Here is a 21874-nt window from a genome sequence, read left to right as displayed (position 1 = left end):
ATAAATAAAATCTTTTTAATAAATAAATAAATAAAATAAAAATCTAAACCCAATCAACCAAGCTTCCACTTCAGGAAACTAGAAACAGAAGAGTATATTAAATCCAAAGTAACTAGAAGGAAAGAAATAATAAAAACTAGAGAAATCAATAAAACTGAAAATACAAAATTGAGAAAATCAACAAAACCAAAAAACAAAAGGTTTTTTTTTTTAAAGATTTTTTTATTTATTTGAGAGAGAGTGACAATGAGAGATAGAGCACGAGAGGGAAGAGGGTCAGAGGGAGAAGCTGACTCCCCGCCGAGCAGGGAGCCTGATGTGGGACTCGATCCCGGGACTCCAGGATCATGACCTGAGCCGAAGGCAGTCGCTTAACCAACTGAGCTACCCAGGCGCCCAAAAATGGTTCTTCTTTTTATTTTTATTTTTTTAAAGATTTTATTTATTTATTTGAGAGAGAGAGAATGAGAGATAGAGAGCACGAGAGGGAGGAGGGTCAGAGGGAGAAGCAGACTCCCCGCTGAGCAGGGAGCCCAATGTGGGACTTGATCCCGGGACTCCAGGATCATGACCTGAGCCAAAGGCAGTCGCTTAACCAACTGAGCTACCCAGGCGCCCAAAAATGGTTCTTCTTAAAGATCAATAAAATCAATAAGTCTCTAGCCAGACTAAATTGAAAAAAAAGATGACACAAATTCCTAATATTAGAAAGAGGAAATGTCACCACAGATCCTATGGACGTTAAAAGGATAATAAAGGAATATTATGAACAACTCTAAGTCCAGAAATTTGATAACCTAGGTGAAATGGGCCAATTCCTTGAAATGCACAATCTGCCAAAACTCATACAAGATGAAATAGACAGGGAGGTGGGTGGAGGGGTGAATTAAATAGGGAATGGGGATTAAGAAGTGCAGTTGTGATGAGCACTGGGTATTATATGGAAGTGCTGAATCACTATACCGTACACCTGAAACTAATATTACACTGTATGTTAAATAACTGGAATTTAAATAAAAACTTAAAAAAAATACTCCTGGGTTTGTTATAAATAAACTATGTAAATTTTAAAAAGGAAGAAATAGACAACCTGAATAGCCCTACATCTATTAAAGAAACTGGATCATGGGTACCTGGAAGGCTCAGTCGGTTAAGGGTCTTTGTTTCAGCTCAGGTCATGATCTCCTGGTCGTGGATCGAGGCCCGCGTCAGGCTCTGAGCTCAGCGTGAATTCTGCCTCTGATTCTCTCTCCCTCTCCCTCTTACTCACTCTCTCTCCCCTTCTCAAACAGATTAAAAAAACAAAACTTTTAAAAAATAAAGAAATTGGATCAATATTTAATAGGCTTCCAAAAGATAAAGTACCAGGCCTAAATAGGTTCACTGATAAATTCTACAAAAAAATTTAAGGAAGAAATTTCACCAATTCTCTAAAATCTCTTTCAGAAGACAGAGGCAGAGGGACTACTTCCTAACTCATTCTTTGAGGCCAGCATTAATTACCCTAATACCAAAACCAAAAACATTACAAAGAAAACTACAGATCATTATCTCTAATGGAGATAGCTGCAAAAATCCTCAACAAACAATTAGCAAATTAAATTCAACAATGTATAAAAAGACTTATATACCATGACCAAGTGGGATTTATCCCAGGTATGCAACACTAGCTCAATATTCAAAAATCAATTAATATAATCCATCACATCATCTTATCAATAGATACACAAAAAGCATTTCACAAAATTCAACACCTATTCAGGATAAAAACTCCCAGTTTTACTAAAGAAAAACAAAACAAACTCTCAGTTAACTAGGAATACAGAGAATTTCCTCAACCTGCCAAAAACCTACAGCTACATCATATTTTTAATGGTAAGAAACCAGAAGTTTTCCCACTAAGATTAAGAACAAGGCAATATATCCCCCTCACTTCACATTTTTCAACATCATAGTAGAAACCCTAGCTAATGCAATAAGAAAAGGAAATAAAAGAAACACAAGGTGTGTAAGGAAGAAATAAAACTTTTTGTTCACGGATGACATGATTATCTATAGAAAAATCCAAAAGAATTACACACAAAAACCCCTGCAACTAATAAGTGATTATAGCAAGGTTGCAGGATACAAAATTAATATACAAAAGTCAACTGCTTTCCTACATACCAGCAATATACAAGTGGAATCTGAATTAAAAACATATTACCATTTACATTAGCAAACCCATAAATGAAATACTTAGGTATAAGTCTTACAAAATATATGCAAGATCATATGAGAAAAACTTTAAAACTCTAATGAAAGATATCAAAGAACCGGGTGCGCCTGGGTGGCTCAGATGGTTAAGCGTCTGCCTTCAGCTCAGGTCATGATCCCAGGGTCCTGGGATCGAGCCCCACATGGGGCGGGCTACTGGCTCATCAGGGAGTCTGCTTCTCCCTCTCCCTCTGCCTCTCCCACTGCTCATGCTCTCTGTTATCTCTGTGTCTCAAATGAATAAATAAAATCTTTAAAAAAAAAAGATATCAAAGAACTAAATGTTCCATATTCAAAGATACAATATTGTTAATATCTCCGCTTTTTCCAACTTGATTCAATGAAATCCCAATCAATTCTGTCTACATCTTATTTCTCAACAATAAAATGGACAATCCAATTAAAAAATAGGCAGAGACCTGGACACCTCACCAAAGAACATACAGATATGGCAAGTAAGCATATTAAAAAATGTTCAACATTGTACGTCATTAGCGAATTGCAAATTAAAGCAACAGTAAGATACCACTATACACCTAGTGGAATAACCAAAATCCATCACTAACATCAAATGCTGACAAAGATGTGGAGCGATAGCAATCTCATTCACTGTTCGTCTGAATGCAAAATAGTATAGCCACTTTGGAAGACGGTCTGGCAACTTCTTACAAAACTAAATATACTCTTACCATACAATCCAGCAATTGCACTTCTTGGTATTTACCCAAATAAACTGAAAATTTATGTCCACACAAAAACCTTCACATAAATATTTATAGCAGTTTTATTCATAATTTCCAAAGCCTGTAAGTAACCAAGACATCTTTCCACAGGTGAATAGATAAGTAAACTGTGGTACATCCAAACAACAGAATATTATTCAGCCCTAGAAATATGCTATCAAGTCAGGAAAATACATCAAGAAAACTTAAATGCATATTACTAAGTGAAAGGCGGCAATGTGAAAATGCTACACACTGTGATTCCAACCCTGTGACTCTAGAAAAGGCAAAACTATGGAGACAGTAAAAAGATTAGTGGTTGTCAGGGACTGGAGGGAGGGAAGGATAAATAGGCAGAACACAGAGGATCTGTAGGGCAGTGAAACTATTCTGTATGGTACTATGATGGTAGATATATGTCATATATGTTTATCCAACCCATAGAATGTGTAATACCAAAAGCGAACCCTACTGTAAACTATGGACTTTGAGTGATAATGTGTCTATACAGTACCACTGTGGTAGGGGATGGAGGGCTCCCTGTTCAGCAGGGAGTCTGCTTCTCCCCCTCCCTCTGCCCCTCCACCCCATTCATGCACGTGCGCATTCTCTAATAAAATCTTAAAAAAAAAAGACTGCCAATTAACACCAAAGTAAAAACTCGAAGAAATTTGAATATATGGGGACTAATTTGGGGAAACAAAGAGACTCTTCTCTCCACACCGAAGCAACTGGGTGATTTGGAAGATACTCTCAGGTTTCCTCAAATAAAACAAGACTTAACCATGTTTCTTCCTTTTTGACAACCTTGGAGGATCAGAATATGTCTGTGTCAAAATCTGTGAGTCTTCTCATATGTATCCTAGATGAAAGTAACTGATCATCGTTTCCCAGATGAAAAGAAATGTTAGAACTCTTAAGGTTTTACCACCAGATGAGAGGGAACATAATTGTAGCAGAGTCTGTCAGTGACCCACCTATATCCCCTGACACTTACCAGTTCAGCACACAAAGACCTGACTTCCAAATGCCAGCACCTGCATTTCTTTGACCCAGGGCTTTTTTGTTGTTGCTTGAGCCTGCTTTGTCACCCAAGTGGCAGAAGAAAAGGGGGAGGGATTTGACACAACCAGATCAGCCTTCACTTAGTAACTGATGACCTGCTGTACAAATACACCAGTTTCCTCACCTCTCAAATTAACTCAAGCATGTATTTTACAATGGCTCCCCAAGTTTCTCATGGAATAATTAAGCTCCAGTCTCTCACAATAGTAAACTGCTTGATAAGACACTCTTTATTAGCTTTCAAATCAGTACCTTATTATGTACAGACACTTTATATTTAATGTTTCATCTAATTATCTGCAGAACTCTTTAAGGTAGATCAAAGAGGAATCTGATTCAAAGGTTTAAGAATAATATTAACCTCAGGGCACCCAGCTTGCTTAGTCAGAAGAGCATGTGACTCTTGATCTCATACCAGTGAGTTCAAGCCCCAGACTGGATATAGAGATTACTTAAAAAAAAATAAAAAATATTAAAAAAATAATAATAATATTAATCTTTGCTCAGGGTCACAGAGCAAGCCATGCATGACTCTAACACAAGAAGGTCCAAAACCTGTGCTGCTTCACCAAAGGAACAGACACTGGGGGTGGTTCTGTTCTTATTATAGTATAAGGATTATTATCTCAAACCAACAAAAACCCTAAAATTCTATTTCCTTTCCAAAGGAAAATGGCTTTAAAAAATTTTTTCTAACGTACACTAGTCTCTCAACCACAAGTTATTCTTTGAGATAATTAGTAATGGCATTATGAATTAATCCATTGCCTATATTTTTGGAGGGAAAAGGAGCAAATCAAATATATATTTAAAATAACAATGGTGGGGTGCCTGGGCGGCTCAGTCGTTGAGCAACTGCCTTCGGCTCAGGTCAGGATCCTGGGGTCCTGGGATCAAGCCCCACATCGGGCTCCCTGCTTCATGGGAAGCCTGCTTCTCCCTCTCCCACTCCCCCTGCTTGTGTTCCCTCTCTCGCTGTGTCTCTCTCTATCAAATAAATAAATAAAATCTTAAAAAAAAAATTTAAACTTAAAAAAAGCATTTATAATATAATCTAAGATTTTTAAGATAAATATAATACATTTTACTTACCAATTTTTAAAAGTTACAAATGTTAAGTATTATAATAGTTACTTTTAAAGGCCTATCTTTTGTCATGTTGTATTTCATTCATTCATTCATTCATTCTATACATACTCAATGCTGGTTCTAAGGTGTATAAGATACATCTTTTTTTTTTTTAGATTTTATTTATTGATTTGACACACAGAGAGAGAGCACAAGTAGGCAGAGTGGCATGCAGAAGGAGAGCGAGAAGCAGGCTCTCTGCTGAGCAGGGAGCCTGATGCGGGGCTTGATCCCACGAGCCTGGGATCATGACCTGAGCTGAAGGCAGTCGCTTAACCAACTGAGCCACCCAGGAGCCCCTATAAGATACTGTGGCCAGTTTAGTACTAGAGACAAAGGAAGAAAGTGGGGGAAATAAAGTAAAAATAAACTACAGAACGGAAGAAGAAAAGATAAACATATATGGAGAGAAATTTCATAGATTGCCAACCACAATTTTTTTATCTTCAAAACTGCATATTCAAATACAGAAAAATTCATTTAGCCAACATATACCAAAAAAAAAAAAAACCACTAAAAAGTAGACAATGCTAGGCAGTGCATATACAATGACAGAAAAAGTGGTATTTGCTCTTAAGTTACTTAAAATTAAGTTGAAGTCAACTGTAGTATTTGCCATTGTAGACCTTATAATTAAATTGAGAAGTCTATTCATATTCAGTAGGTATAAAAAAAATTTAATTGTCTTAGCACTCACTTAAAAATTTAGGTCCACAAAATGCATATTTTTACCTATTTTACATTTAAGGTTTAATTCTGAACTTCATTCATTAAAAATATTCATCTAGCGATGCCTGCCTGGGTGGCTCAGCTGGTTAAGCAGCTGCCTCTGACTCAAGTCATGATCCCAGGATCCTGGGACTGAGTCCCGCATCGGGGTCCCCACTCATCAGGGAGCCTGCTTCTTCCCCTGTCTGCCACTCCTCCTGCTTGTGCTCTCTCTCTCTCTAATAAATAAAATCTTTAAGATAAATAAAAATATTCATCTACATTTGAAAAATCAATTTCCAGAAATGTAAAGAAAAAGAAACTTAAAACCTTGTATCAGAATAAATGTATTAAATTATTGAATGAACTTAAACTGAAACAGAACTAATTCCAGTTTAAAAAAACAGAAACCATTTTTTACATTTACATCAAAAGATACAAATGCTTAAAAGTTGTGTTATTCTCAAAATTCGGTAAATATCAAAACTAATAAAATGTTGAGAAACAATCTTTTCCACAAGAAATCTATGCACATTAGTAAAAATATTCAAAACAGTTAATATCCAATTTTGCCGGAGGTATATAAAATCAAGAAATGCAAACAGAGTTCAAATAGCAAAAAACAACAAAAACCTAAACAATTATCAAATAATTCAGTGAACTAAAGAATTCAAATAATTATTAGATGAATTTTGTATTACTGATTTGATCAGATGAGTATAACCTGGGAATCTAGAACATAAATATGAGCTTTAATAACCTAATATTAAATGGTCAATAATGCAAGATGCTAAAAGTATATATTATATCTTAATATTAAACTTATTATTTTCCTAAAATGCATGTCTGGTGTTCCTGAGTCTTCCAACTGATTACAAAAAAAAGAAAGAATGAGAAAGAAACTTTCAAAGCCTGAATCCAATTTTTTTCCAGACTACTTTACGTCAATTTTCATCAATAAACTGGTGAAGCTGACAAGAAACGAATATTGCTTGATGCTTTGTATAAAAATATTTTTAATAGTTTGAATCTCCCTATTTGTGTATGTTTTATATAAATGTCTAAAATTAGTGTTCTCTGACTAAATTAAAGGAGTAAATGCAAATCTTAAAATGTCTTGACCAATCAGTAATTATATGCTTGGTATATAAGATTTTTTTTTTTTTAAGGTTTAAAATGTGGTTTCCATCCTTACTAGGTGTTGGGTTATTAAGACTAATAGGTATATTAGCAAGTCACATAGGACAAAATATGATTTAATGATAAATTGTATGGCAGATTAAGTACTATAGGAAATCAATGAAAGAAAATCCTAATGAAGGTCAAAATAGTCTAGGAATACATGATTTTCTGATTTTTGTTTCTAGCTTAAAAGAGTCAAACCTGCCGATTAGCTGTCCACAACAACGAAAGGTAAATAATTTACTAAATTTATCTACTAAATTTTATTAAATTAAATTTCTTCAAAAGCATTAAAAATATAAAAATTGATAAATTTCTGGACTTCTTTCAGAGCACATGTGCTTAACAATTCTTGTGGCTATAAGCATCAGTGAATTCTAGGTTGATAAAGTTGCATGGCCCAATAGCAAGAACATTGGTTTGAAGTCTTCCACACATGGACAATAATCCTAGCTCCATCAATTATTTGGCTTTTTGACCATGGGCAAGTTACTTAACCATGCAAAGACTATTTCTTCTTAAATAAGGATAACAACAATCACCTCCCATGGTTGTTGAAAGGATTAAATAATATATCTTATGTAAATATCACAATGCCAGTCAGAAAAAAATATGTGCTCAATATTAGCTCCCACATTCAAACACATTTCAAACATAGTGATAACAGAACACCAAAAGACTGGAATACCCACTTTGTTTTACATTTTATTCTTTACCACAGAAATTGATATACTGACCTTCTATTTATTAGTAAAAATTAGTGTGTTCAGCTTCTAATTCTGTAATAATTCTCTCATCTTTGACAATTTGATAAAAATGATGGACTTTTTCCTCCCAAAATATATACACAGTATTTTGCATCAAGTTAGGGACATTAACAGATTCCCCAAAGCTAGATTAAAAACTATGTTCTATCTGGCTATTTAAAAAAACTTAATTCAAATTAAATAAAATTTAAAAATTCAGTTCCTCAGAGACACTGGCCACATTTCAAGGGCTGAATAGACACGTGAGTCTGTTTGATAACACAGATACAGAACATTTTTATCATCTCAGGAAACTATCAGATAAAGCTATTCTGGAGTATTAACACAATGTGATACACAAAACTACTTTACCTCTGTTTTATTTTGTTTTGTTTGAAGTATATTCTCCAGAGAGTAGAGACTGAATATTTTGCCCACAACCGAATCCCCAACATCCGGCACATAATAAGCATTCAATAGGTATCTAATAGCTGACATTATAATTTTGTTTTGGTTATACTAATCTAGCAAAAATTGACTAAGTTGGTAAAGACCAGAGCTGAAAGGTATGAACTCAATGAGTATATAAATACCATACTTAAAGGGAAAAAAAAAGAGCCAATCAACTTAGATATACTCTCAACTGATAACTCCTAAAGCCTAAAGCCAACGTGGGCTCCCCATGTGCAGACTAAATTTTTTTAATTTTGGCTATACATTTTGGCTAAAACACTTAAGCAAAATATTAAGCCTTGTCCATAGCCTATTCTATTTAAGAATGGGAGAAATGCTTACTTCTAGCTAAAGAGCTTTCATTATCCCTTTATGGTTTTTCCTAGATAGAGCAGTTGAATAACTTATTTTTAAATAGTATGTATACATTCACGCACAGTTTTAACAAAATATTTTAAAAATTCACCAAAGTTTTATACCTTAAAGATTATGGCACTAAAATTTTAGAAAATCTACTTCCTTTTAATGTATAATGAAATCAAGACAAAACTGCTGCTATATACAGAACAGTAAAAGGTCTAATAATAATTTTGCACTTACACTGCCACATTTTTTCTAACGGTATATTCATCCAAATCGTCATCAGAGCTGCTATCAGTTGCATCAGAATCCAGACCTTCTTCAACATGAGACAACAGCCCTGTAGCAGACAGTGCAAATCTTTGGATTTCTGCAGCTGTACACCGTGCAAAGCCATTTTTTGTATCACTCCACAATTTATTCTCTGCAGTCAACATGCTGACTTCTGGCTTAATTTCAGTGTATTTAGGTAAACTGCTATCCAAAACTGTGGTAGGTTCATGAAAGATCTTCATTTGAGGGAGTTGATGTTTCAGAGAAAATTTCATTTGTTGACCATAGTGCTTAACAACATGCTTTGCCAGAAGCATCTGTAAATGTTTCTGAGTTCTTCTAGCCTGGCTAAGTAACATTTTCTGTTTGCTTACACAATGAAGTAAACGAGCATTCACTTCCTCCTCTTTTTCAGCAGCTGAGAAACTAATAGGCACATTTGAGTGGCCAGGCCCAATTTTCTTTTGAGCACAGTGCAATAAGCCCTTTTTAATTTCAGCATCAGTAACTTTATCCAAAAGTGCACTCTTTTGGTACCATTTGCAGTTTTGCAGTTGTAGTTTATCTACATTAGTGTCTTTGGTTATATTTGAATCCAAAATAATTTGTACATCTGTCATGCACTGGCTTGTGCTATCTGACAGAAGTTCCTTTTTGATGAACTCTTCAGAATGAGAATGACAGATTTTACTAAGCTGAATATTGCTGCCATTACACAGTAGGTTTTTCAGCTTATTACAGTTGGGTTCCCCTAATTTCCTTTGTTTGTAATTCTCACTGTATTTATTTAATGTAGAATTAGAACTCATTAAAAGAACTGTCTGATAATGTTTTGAAGACTGAGAGGAGCCAAAATGTTTTAAATTCACAAAGTTAGTGTTAAGAGTAGGTTCAGGAGTTGGAAATCCCAGCATCTGAGACAAAGTGTCTCCCTTGAGCTTTTCATCTACAGTTCTTGGACTTTCCATGCATAGGATCTTGTCAGACTCCATGGTACTTGGTAAAGATGAAAAGCAGATACCCTTTGTTGCTGCCTCCCTCAGAGCTGGGGTCATGGCGAATCCTGCAGATAATTACTGGAAACCTAAAATAATGTAAAAATAAATGATCAAATATCTCGGAAAAAGGCTCATGCTTACACGTTTACTAAGGGCAACATTTTCAATGCTTCTGATTAAAATGTGAATGGAACCAAACTCCTCCTTTATTTCCCAACTCCTAACAATATCTCTGTTCTTTCTTAATTCATAAGGAATTCAACAAAGACTAAACTATTCTTTACTCTGACTGTGGGCCCAATACCAAAAACTCCAATTAAGGTTGCACACTACCTAGCCCAATAAGTATTAGACAAATACTTGTGAATGTACCTCAACTGCACTTCAAGTTTTTTTGTGGGTTTTTTTGACAATGTTTAGTGAAAGGCAAAAGAAAAAAATTCCAACCTGGAATCTGGGAATTATATTTGAAAATGTGACTCAATCCCATACTTTTAGCCAAAGTAAGAACTACTTATCTTTATAAAATATAAGCTGCTCAAAACCTCCATCCATCTCTCAAATTTCACAATCTGAACAGTATAAATATTAACTAATATATGCTAAATAATGTCAGAAGATGTAACTGAACTACAAGCAAAAAAGTATAATTTCACAACTATTAAAAATAATGATAGCGAAAACTTGCTTAATCTTCAATGTGCAAAAATTTTTTGTGAAAAAGTATCTGCAATATTTTTTTCCCTTTTCACAAACAGATAATCATAAGTTATCATTACAAAAGCTGTTACTCCTGCCTGGAAAATAGTGGGGACTGTAACAGATGACTGCTAAAAATCCCATAATTAAACAAATTTCATTGTATCTTATCAAAAGAAAAAGTGTAAAACCATACAGTCTGATTCATTGAAAAAGTTAATCCTCTATCACTGAAAATTATGAAGACTAAATAGTGAAAAAAAATTTTATACCATTAAAAATTCGGAGTTTTGTAAGATACTCTGGAATGATACTCCATAATTTTTGTTTCAATACATGATTGTTAATAGTCATTTAAATGGCCATACTCCCATACTGTATGTCCCAGGTGCTAACTGTAACTCTATAACCTTCATTTTTATGTGAAAACACAAAACCAAAAGGAGATTCTTTACAAAGACTATCAAGAATGATAAAAGGAATAAAAGGCACAAAAGCTCTAATGCAGTTACAAAAAAAATACACAGGGTTAAAAGCAAGTTATAGACTAGGAGAAGACTTAGGCAATATATATATAATAAAAAAGAATTCATACCCAGAATACATAAAGAACTCCTACAAATGAGCAAACTGGTCAGACACTTCACAGATGACATCCAAAAGATCATTAAACATATAATCAATCTTACTAGTAATGAAGGAATTATAGATTAATAAAGCAAAAGACCAGTTTTCCAATCACTAAATTGAAAATAATGTTTTAGGGGCACCTGGGTGGCTCAGTTGGTTAAGCATCTGCCTGGTTAAGCAATCATGGCACAGGTCATGATTTTGGGGTCCTGGATCGAGCCCTGCATTGGACTCCCTGCTCAGTGGGGAGTCTGCTTCTCCCTCTCCCTCTGCCTCTCCACCCCACTCATGCTCTCTCTCCTCTCAAATAAATAAAATCTTTTTTAAAAAATAAAAGAAAAAGAAAAGAATGTTCTAAGTCTGAAATATCACTTATGACAAGATTTCCCACATCTATTTGGACTATAAGTTGATTCAGGAATTTGACAATAATGTAGAAAATGTATTTGTCATAGGTGCACAAGAAAGCATTGTAACAGCAAACTATTCTTTCAAAGCAATCTAGATATCTAACAATAAGAAAATGGAAAATAAAACACGATGGAATACTATACAGCAGTTAAAAAGAATGACCTAAATTTAAATATACAAATACGGACAGACCTCAAAAAGAATATAAAGGTTTTTTTTAATGGTACAGTATGCTACCAAATAAATAAAATACAAACACAAGCTCTCTTTGCTCCATCTACTGTGAGAATGAAGACCATTCTCAGCAGACTATCAACATTCCAGAAAATGTCAACATCACTCTGAAGGGATGCACTGTTATTGTGAAGGGTCCCAGAGCATCAATGTAGGACTCAAACTCAGGGCACCCGGTTGGCTCAGTCAGTTAAGTGTCTGCCTTTGGCTCAGGTCATGATCTCCAGGTCCTAGGATCGAGCACCACATCGGGCTCCCTGCTCAGCAGGGAGTCTGCTTCTCTCTCTTTCTCCCTTTGTCCCTCCCCACTGCTCGTTCTCTCTCAAATAAACAAAATCTTTTAAAAAATTAAAAAAAAAAAAAAAACAGAACTCAATCTCCTTGGAAAGAAAAAGAAGAGGTTCCAAGATGACAAATGGTGGGGAAACAGAAAAGAACTGGCAACGGTTCACACTATCTATAGTCATGTACAGAACATGACCAAGGGCATTACACTGAACTTCCATCACAAGATGAAGTCTGTGTATGCCCACTTCCCCATCAATATTGTTATTCAGAAGAATGGTTCTCCTGTCGAAATCGAAAATTTCTTGGAAGAAAAATATATCCTCAGGGTTTGGATGATGCCAGGTGTTGCTTGTTCAGTATCTCAAGTCCAGAAAGATGAGTTCATTCTTGAAGAAAGTGACACTGAACTTGTATCAAACTCAGCTGCTTTGACTCAGCAAGCTACAATAGTTAAAAACAAAGACATCAGAAAATTGTTGGATGTTTTCTATGCTTCTGAAAAAGGAACAATTCAGGCTGATGAATAAGATCTAAGTTGTCCAGCTACAGAAACAGCAAGATACCAGATGATTTTTCAGACTTATTTGTGATATTTCAAAGATTCAATAAAAGCTGAATAATTTTGGGGGAAAAAATACAAACACAAGACCACACCACATAAATGTGTGTGTGTGTTTTTACAAGAATAAAAAATGAACCAGAAAAATACCCACCAAATCTGTAACAGTAGTTGCACATCAGGTAAGTTCCATGAAACAGAACTAAGAGTGATGGTTTAAGAGGAGCTGAGTTTCAACTACAAACTTTATTACCTGGGGGAAAAAGACTTAAATGCAAAATGAACAAATGTTAATTGTTATTAATTCTGTGTGATAAAAATATAGATGTTTGGGGGTGCCTCACTGGCTCAATCAGTAAAGCATGCAACTCTTGCTCTCAAGGTCATGTGTTCAAGCCCCATTATGGGCATAGAACTGACTATAAAGAAATGTTTGCCTTTTTTATACTTTACTGTGTAATGTCTAAAAAAAAAGTAGAGATTTCCATATAATTCTCTCCTCAAAGTCTGTATATCTCAAAGTTTTCTAATTTTATGAGAAATATTCTATTATCTTCTATTCAATAAACATCTACAATAGTATTTAGATATCCACACTGCTTAAACTGTGTTCACAGATGAGGGAGGTATATTCAAAACATACTATATCCCCTCCCTACCCACCTTCTCTCTCTCAAAAATTTGAACAAGGTGCTAGGGACATATTCAAAATGACTAACAGCAGAGGCAGAAGATAAAATACCATGAGGCAGTAGAGTTCATCTCAGGCCCTGGATAAACTAAATATAAGGGAAAACTAAAAATAAGATGCAAAAATAAATAAATAAAGATTAATAGTTAAGAACTATAATTGGTAGCAAAAAAAATGTACATTTAGACTGCCTTAGGGGCATTTATGGTAGAGAACTAGAATAAAACACACACACAAAAATTCTGGTGAGATCTCTAGGGTTTACTTGGTACAACAGGCAGTTTATAAAATGCTCTTAATAATTCCCATATCCTGGTTATTCATGCCCTTGCGTAATCCTTTCAAGTATGGACTGGATTTGCTGACCTGCTTCTAGCAAACAGAATTCACGAGAGGTGATGGGATATCACCTCTGAGATTAGGTTCCATCTTGTCACCCTCTTTCACTCTGGGATGCCAGCTGCCATGCTGTGAGCTGGAAGACCCACACAGCAAAGAACTCATGTGTGCAGCCAACAGACAGCAACTACCTAAAACCTGCCAAAAGTTATGTGAGCAGTCTGAGAAGCAGATCCTTCCCCAGTCAAGCCTTCAGATGACAGAAGCCCCAGCCAACACACTGATTGCAACCTCGTGTGAAATCTCGAGCCAGAAGCACGCAACTGAGCCATGCTTAGACTCCTGACCCATAGAAACTGTGAAATAAAGACATTAAATTGGGGGCTAATATGTTACATAGCAATAGATAACTAGTACACTAGGATATGAAGACTTTGGGTTCTAGTCTCTAGAAAGCCCATCCATTCCACAGTTCCAATTCTAGGATTTCCATGAAGTTCCTCTATATTATATTCCCAAGTGTATCCTTATAAAAATCTCAGCCTGAAAGTCTTTCTACATTGCAACCAAAAGAAAATCATGAAAATAGATGTCTCCTATAAATAAAAGATTAAATTATGTTCATAGTCTTTATTTTACATGATGTATCATGGTGACTGATTTGCAAATACTGAACCACCCTTGTATCCTTGGAATAAATCCCGCTTAATGTTTAGTTTTATCATTAAACATAAGTGCATTATCCCAATTTTTAAAATTATTTAAATATGTGATCATTACATATAACAGTGTATCCTAATTGGTTATTCTAAACTCTACCATTTCTGACTTCCTCCATATTACATAAACTACACTTACCACTAACATTTCCAAAAAATCTGTGAAAGCTTGGATTTTCGACTATTTTGTTAACAACTACAGGCATCCCTCATTTTATTGCACTTCACTTTATTGCACTTAGCAGATAGTATGGTTTTTTTCCTTTTACAAATTGAATGTTTGTGGCAACCCTGCATCAAGCAAGTCTATTGATGCTGTTTTTCCAACAGCATATGCTCACTTCATGTCTCTGTGTCACATTTTCGTAACTCTCACAATACTTCAAACTTTTTCATTATTATTATATTTGTAATGGTGATTTTGATTAGCAATTATGATTGACCAAAAGCTCAGATGACAGTTTTTAAGAACATAATTAAGGTATGTACAGTTGACCCTTCAACAATGCAGGGGTTGGGATGTCAACCACAAACACTGTTGAAAATCCATGTATAACTCTAACTCCTCCAAAACTTGACTAGAAGCCTTACCAATATAAACAGTCAAATAACACATATTTTGTGTTATATTAGTGTATTCTTACACTAAAGCTAGAGAAAAGAAAATGTTAAAATCCTAAGAGAAAACACATTTACAGCACTGTATTTATTGAAAAAAAATCCATGTATAAGTGGACGCAGAGGGTTCAAACCTATGTTGTTCAAAAGTCAACTGTATATTGTTTTTTCAGACATAATAGGTGACATATGATCTTAATAGGTGAAGAAAAAGCATTTGACAAAATCTAATATTCATCCATGAGTAGGAAAAAACCCTCAGATTAGGAAAAGAAAGAAAACTGCTTAAAGAACATCTACACAAAAGCCTACAGATCACTTTACAATTAATGATGAAAGACTGATGCCTTTGACCGATGACTGGTAATGAGACAAGGTGTCTGTTCTCACCACTCCTATTCATCATCATACCGAGGTCCTAGCCGATGGAATAGATGAAGAAAAAAGAAATAAAAAGCATACAGATTGGAAAGGAAAAAGTAAAATTGTTTCTATTCACAGATGAAATTATTTTCTACATGGAAAATCCCAAGGGATCTATTAAAGAAAAAAAAGTTTCTAGATCTAATGACTTTAAAGGTAGCAGATATAAGGTCAAGATACAAACATCATTTGTATTTCTAAAATGAAAAACTGGGTGACAAAAAGCAAGGAACACCCTAAATGGAGTGATATGCTCTGTTCATGGATTACTGAATATTGTTTCAATGTTAATTCTTTTAAAAAAACTTATCTATAGATTCAACACAATCCCAATCAAAATCTTGGCAGAATTTTTTGCTGATATCAAAAGCAGATTCAAAAATTCACATGGAGGGACACCTGGGTGGCTCAGCCTGTAAAGCGTCTGCCTTTGGCTCAGGTCATGATCCCAGGCTCCTGGGATGGAGTCCCGTATTGGGCTCCTTGTTCAGCAGGGAACCTGCTTCTCCCTCTGCCTGCCACTCCCCCTGCTTGTGCTATTCTCTCTCTTTCTGACAAATAAAATCTTTAAAAAAAAGAATTCATATGGAAATGGCAAGGAACTAGAAAACAAAACAAGAAAAAGAACAAAGCTGAAGGACTCAAACTACCTATCTACTTAGTCAAAATAAATGTGGCATTGGTAAAAGAATGAACACAAAATCAATAGGATAGAAAGCTCCAAAACAAACCAGCACACATATGGTCAACTGATTTTTGACAAAGATGTAATGGCAATTCAATGTAAAAAGACTAACTTTAAACAAATGGTTCTGGAACAATAAGACATCCATATGCAAAACACTGAAACTTAACTCATATCTCATAGGATATACCTATATAAAAACAGTCACATCCAACAGAATGGATCATAGACCTAAAAGTTAAACTTAAAACCATAAAACTTCTAGAAAAATACACAGAAAAAAATCATTATGGGTTAGACAAAGATTTTTTTAGATAGGACAACAAAAACATTATTCATAAAACTGAACTTCCTCAAAATTAAATACTAAACATAAGAAACTAAAACATAACAATTTATGCAGAAAATACATGTTCAAGTTAGTAGAAATCAAATGTCCATACTCCTCAAAGATAATGATTTTACCATTCAGGTTAACTCTACATAATGGCTTCAACCATTACACAGTTTTAAACTGTAGTTATCTTCAATCACTTACTATTTCATTTTTATGCATAACAGACAAATGGTTAGAGGCAGAATACATAAGGAATACTGATTTAGAGCATAAAATAATGAATTCTGCAAATTCACCTCAATAGTAAGCTAAACAAGTTTTGGTGACTGATGTTGATTTGCCTCAAACGTCCATGTTCTTGAGTTTTCAGGCTATGGATGTCAGTCAAGTGTTCGACATACTGTAGCTTTTTTCCCCTTGGAAATACATATTATAGGATGTGGTGATGTAGACCGTAAAACTGCAATTTTCTTGCAACTATTTTGGAATGATATCTATTTCTAATGTTTGTTGTACAGAGTTGTAATGACGATTGTTTTCCTTTTTTAAGTAAAAAAATAGCATAAAAAATTTTAAAGGCTTACAAATACCAAATATAAAAAATGTCAACACATTAAAAAAAATTAGTCCCGTTAGTTCTATAAAGTGTATTCCACATGATCACAATTATTTTATAGCACTTCCAGTATTTCAGAAGCCAATTTAAAAAAACAAGACAGTAAAAATATCTAGCTACAAGTAAAGTCATCTGGTTTTCATTTGAGTATAAAGACTATCCACACCACAACATGTTATTTATAGAGAAGTGCTTGTGAATGGCAGCTTAAAACCTATTTCATCTTTTAAAAAAAAACAAAATGAAAACTCTCAAAAATTACAGAAGTAAGTTTAAAAAGAGACAAACTGACTTTCAAAAAGCAGAAAATGAAGAAATGGCCAACCTTGAGTCATGTAGTTTTGTCTATTTTTGGTAGGAGATAGATTTTTAACCCCCATTTAATATATATTCAATATAAAACCAAACATTCAACAATTCAGTTAATACATATTTATGGAGCGAATGTAACAAACACCATCTTAGTTACTAGAAAGATGACAGTGAACATCAAAGATAAGGTTTCCATTCTCACAGAGCTTACATTCTAGCAAATGGTAGATAGAGTAAACAGACAAAAAAATACCAAGTAAATAAGGGTTCCCTAGTGTTCTTATAAAAAAACTAAACAGTGATACAGCATGTCAACACTGGGACAGGAGTTACTTTAGATTTGTAAATGAACGAAGGCCTTGGTGTTGGTGATTATCTGCTCTGAGATCTGAAATGACAATAACAAACCAACCAAGACTTGGGGGTAAGAGCCTTCCAAGAAAAAAAGCCAACTAATAAAATGTTTTCAAACAGGAATAATTTTGGTGTGTTTGTGGAACAAAAATAACAAATATATCTAGAACATAATGAGCCAGAGAGACTAAGAGGAAGTAAGATCAGAGAGGCAAATGGTTTGCCAAGACATTTTATGTAAGTCAAAAGAAAACCACTAAAGGTATTTGGATAAGATAGTAACATGATCTAATTCACATTATTTTTAAAAAATTCCTCTAGCTGTTCTACAAAGAAAAAGTTTATATAGGAGAAAGAATGGAAATGGCTTCCAAGAAGAGAAGCACGGAGACCAATTAAAAAGCTTCTTGAAGTAATCTAAACAAGAGATAGTACCAGTGGCTTGGGATTAGTGAGGTAGTACTAGAAATTAAAATGGATGAATCTAAGATAGTTTCAAGGTAGAACTGACAAAACTTTTGACAGCCAAGATTTTATGGGGCCAAAGGTAAAGGAAGCGATTAATTATGACTCTTAGGTTTTTGGGTTGAGCAACTGAGTTGTCAGTGATGCTATTTTCTGAAATGGAGCAGAATTGAGGAGACAGAAGGTTGAGGGAGAAAAATAAAAAAGTTCTGTTTGGGATATGTTGACTTTGAAGTACCTATTAGCCATCCAAGTGGAAGTAGTTAGATAAACAAGTCTAGAGTTCAAGCAAGAATTCATAGAAATACCATTTTTGGGAGTCACTGGTTATAAATAGTATTTAAAGCCAAAGGACCAGAAGAGGTTTTTTGTTATTGTTTTTGTTTTTTAAGATTTATGTATTTATTTTGAGAGAGAGAGAGCATGAGTTGGGGGGAGAGGAAGAGGGAGAGAATCCCAAGCAGATTCCTGGCTGAGTGCAGAACCTGATATGGGGCTCAGTCTCACAGCCCTGAGACCATGAGACCATGAGATCATGAGATCATGAGATCATGACCTGAGCCAAAATCAAGAATACCAGATGCTGAATACAAAAAAGAAGAAATATTTGAAGCAATAACTTTAATTTGAGAATTTCTCCAAATTAATGTCAAACATCAAACCACAGATCCAGAAAGTTCAGAGAACATGAATAAGACAAATGCCAAAAATAAATACCATATATCACTGGATAAATGAAGCACTGTATTAAAATTGTATTACATAATTTATATACAATTATATACAATAGTATACTTACAACAAATAATAGTTCATCTAAAAATCATTTATCACATATTTTCCCCATTAAAATGAAAGCCACATGAAGGCAGGGTTTGAATGTTTTCACTCAGTGCTGTATCCTAGAATACTGTTTGGCACATAACAAGCAGGCCCTTAGTAAATATTTCTTCAATAAATAGCTTCAAGAAATAATAAAATTACACTTGATCCTTAAAAAACATGGGTTTGAATTGTGTGGGTCCACTTACATGTCGATTTTTTTCAATAAATACAGTACTCATTCTTTTCTCTAGCTTATTTTATTGTTAAGAATACATAATAAACCGGGCGCCTGGGTGGCTCAGTTGGTTAAGCAACTGCCTTCAGCTCAGGTCATGATCCTGGAGTCCCTGGATCGAGTCCCGCATCGGGCTCCCTGCTCAGCGGGGAGTCTGCTTCTCCCTCTGACCCTCCCCCCCCTCGTGCTGTCTCTCATTCTGTCTCTCTCAAATAAAAATCTTTAAAAAAAAAAAGAATACATAATAAACCTAACATACAAAATATGTGTTAATCAGGTATTTGTGTTATAGGTAAGGCTTCCAGTCAACAGCAGGCTATTAGCTAAGTTTTGGTGGGGGGGAGGGGGCATCAGTTATACGTAGATTTTTGACTGCATGGGGGGTCAGCACACCTAACCCCCACATTGTTCAAGGGTCAACTATATTTTAAAATGCCTAGGAAGGAGGTTCATGAGATACTTTATTATGATAGGAGTCTTATGGTTAGGAAATATTAGTATAGAACACTGCTGTCCAACAGAAATATGAGTTACACATTTAATTTTAAATCTGCTACTTGAATATATTTTAAAAAGTGAAAAAGAAACATGAAATATTAACTATTTCAATCTGTAATCAATATAAAAATATACTGATGAGATATTTTATGTTTTGTATGTGTGCTAAGTCTCAAAATCGAGTGTTTTTTATATTTAACAAACTCAATTTGGACTAGACACATTTCAAGAGCTTGATAGTCACATGTGGTTAAGGACTACTGTACTGGACAGTACAAAGTATAGTCCCCCTAAGTAAACAAGAATCAATCATTAACTAAAATATTAGTCCCCAAAGTTCTTAGCCAAACATATTGTTTTGTATTTTTAGGCACCTAAAGTATTTCAGAATGTTCAAAAATATGGAAAAGACAAATCCTTAAAAAGCTTTCAAAGCAGCATCTTGATCTTATGAATAGTTTCTAATTATTCCAGTTTCTAATTATTCAGTTTCTAATCATGCACATAATTGTGTGGTGCAAAAAGTACTTGGATCTTAGCTAAATCTAAGAAATTTCTTTCAAGCTGCTAAAATACTGTACTCTATTCCAGGCACCATTTATTTCATATACACCTAAGATACTCAGGTAAAACAGGTACCTCTTCTAGGAGTTTAATATATAGGACTTCAAAGAAGCTGTAATGGATAAAACTGAGAAAAACTGAACTCCTTTTGGCCATAAATACAGAACTAAAATATTAAACTAACAGGATCTGCAAGCTAAGAAACTAACCATATCAGTACCCTTTCAGATTATCCTAATTATCTGTCAAGACACAAATGTTCTTGATCAACTATATTTCCTGAGCATGAATTTCACTTCTATGTTTTTACAACAAAGTTTTCAACTTACATTCCAGTTTTAATTAATTAGTTAATTAAAAAATTCTTTAGCACATCCACGGCCCAGAAATTTTGAGGGTGGCATAAAACAAAACCAAAAACTAATCTGTTATAAATCTTTTATAGATAATCCACCAAGTAAATAACCCTACAGTCAACAGTCCAGATCTCACTACATATCCCTTTTTCTTAGAAGTCTCACAAAAAAATACCAATCAGAGAGAAAATTGCAGCCAGGCAAAGTTTATGCCTTTAAATTGCAAACATTTAAAAACTACAAAGAATTAAAACTTTTTGTCTTTTCTTTTTGTCCATATTAAACTCATTATTATATAAATCAAATTAGTTCAGTAAAAAGTCTACATCATAAATTCTAACTTTTGTTCTACAATCTAATCCAACACATTTATTGTGAATTAAGGAAGAAATCAGTTATGTTACCACAAATAAAAAGCTTTGCCCTGATGTCTACAAAATGTTTCCATTAGTGACATCTTTTTTTATAAATCATACATATTTATGAATTTAGCATTAATTAAATATAAAATGGTCCTGCAGACATCATGAGATATAATAATTATGTCATCCCTCAAAAATTGCATGTACATAGTGAGATAATTATGATGTCAATAATTTCTGAGTTGATCCCAACACTTAGATCAGGTCTTTACAATATATAGATCATATATACCAAATAATTTTTGGCATTTCTACTTTTCTAAGAAAAAAAAATAAAAGTTTGCTAATCTAGTCTATCTTCAGAAATGAAACTGATAATCTAGATAATTTAGATAAAAACCACCCTTCCTCCTGAAAATGAACATTAAAAATTAAAGGCCAAATCTGATTTTCCACCCCCTAAAGTACTGCTCCAGATTTTAACTATGATTTATATTCTAGCACATATATGTATATTCCATATAGTCCATGGAAAATACCCTATTCAAATCCACCCTGAACATTAAATTTACTATTCTGACTGGAATCTGGATAATCCCAGTTACCTTAAATGTAGTAACACGAACTAGGAATTACATTATCACAAATAAGGCAGATTCATCCTTAAGTTTTAGACAGTAAAAACTACCAATGGCATTTTGAGAAAGGGGAAAAGCCTGAAGTAGGGACAAATATTAAATTATTTCCACAGTAACAAATGTTT

General features: G+C 34.3%; 1 protein-coding gene and 1 pseudogene across 6 annotated transcripts in view; one reads left to right on the top strand and one right to left on the bottom strand.

Annotated features, from left to right (window-relative positions):
- The window catches only part of KANSL1L (KAT8 regulatory NSL complex subunit 1 like), a 137168-nt gene that overhangs the window by 110941 nt on the left and 4353 nt on the right, over positions 1-21874 (bottom strand). For 5 of the 6 annotated variants that reach the window (XM_028112223.2, XM_028112227.2, XM_028112226.2 and 2 more), the window contains exon 2: positions 8861-9977. In XM_028112223.2, coding sequence (XP_027968024.1) covers positions 8861-9948 — 1088 coding nt within the window. In that variant the 5' untranslated portion in view covers positions 9949-9977. Of the gene's footprint in view, positions 1-8860; positions 9978-12866; positions 15081-21874 lie in introns of those variants that run through there. The other variant, XM_028112224.2, reaches the window with a different exon arrangement.
- On the top strand, positions 9947-12680 carry LOC114215944 (large ribosomal subunit protein uL6 pseudogene; annotated as a pseudogene).

This window comes from Eumetopias jubatus, unplaced genomic scaffold (assembly GCF_037043125.1).
Source record: "Eumetopias jubatus isolate StellerSeaLion01/CBP00866 unplaced genomic scaffold, mEumJub1_p1.0 scaffold_3, whole genome shotgun sequence".
Lineage (NCBI taxonomy): Eukaryota > Metazoa > Chordata > Mammalia > Carnivora > Otariidae > Eumetopias > Eumetopias jubatus.
The sequence above is the reverse complement of the archived record's forward strand: the minus strand, read 5'-3'. Positions and strand labels throughout refer to the sequence as shown.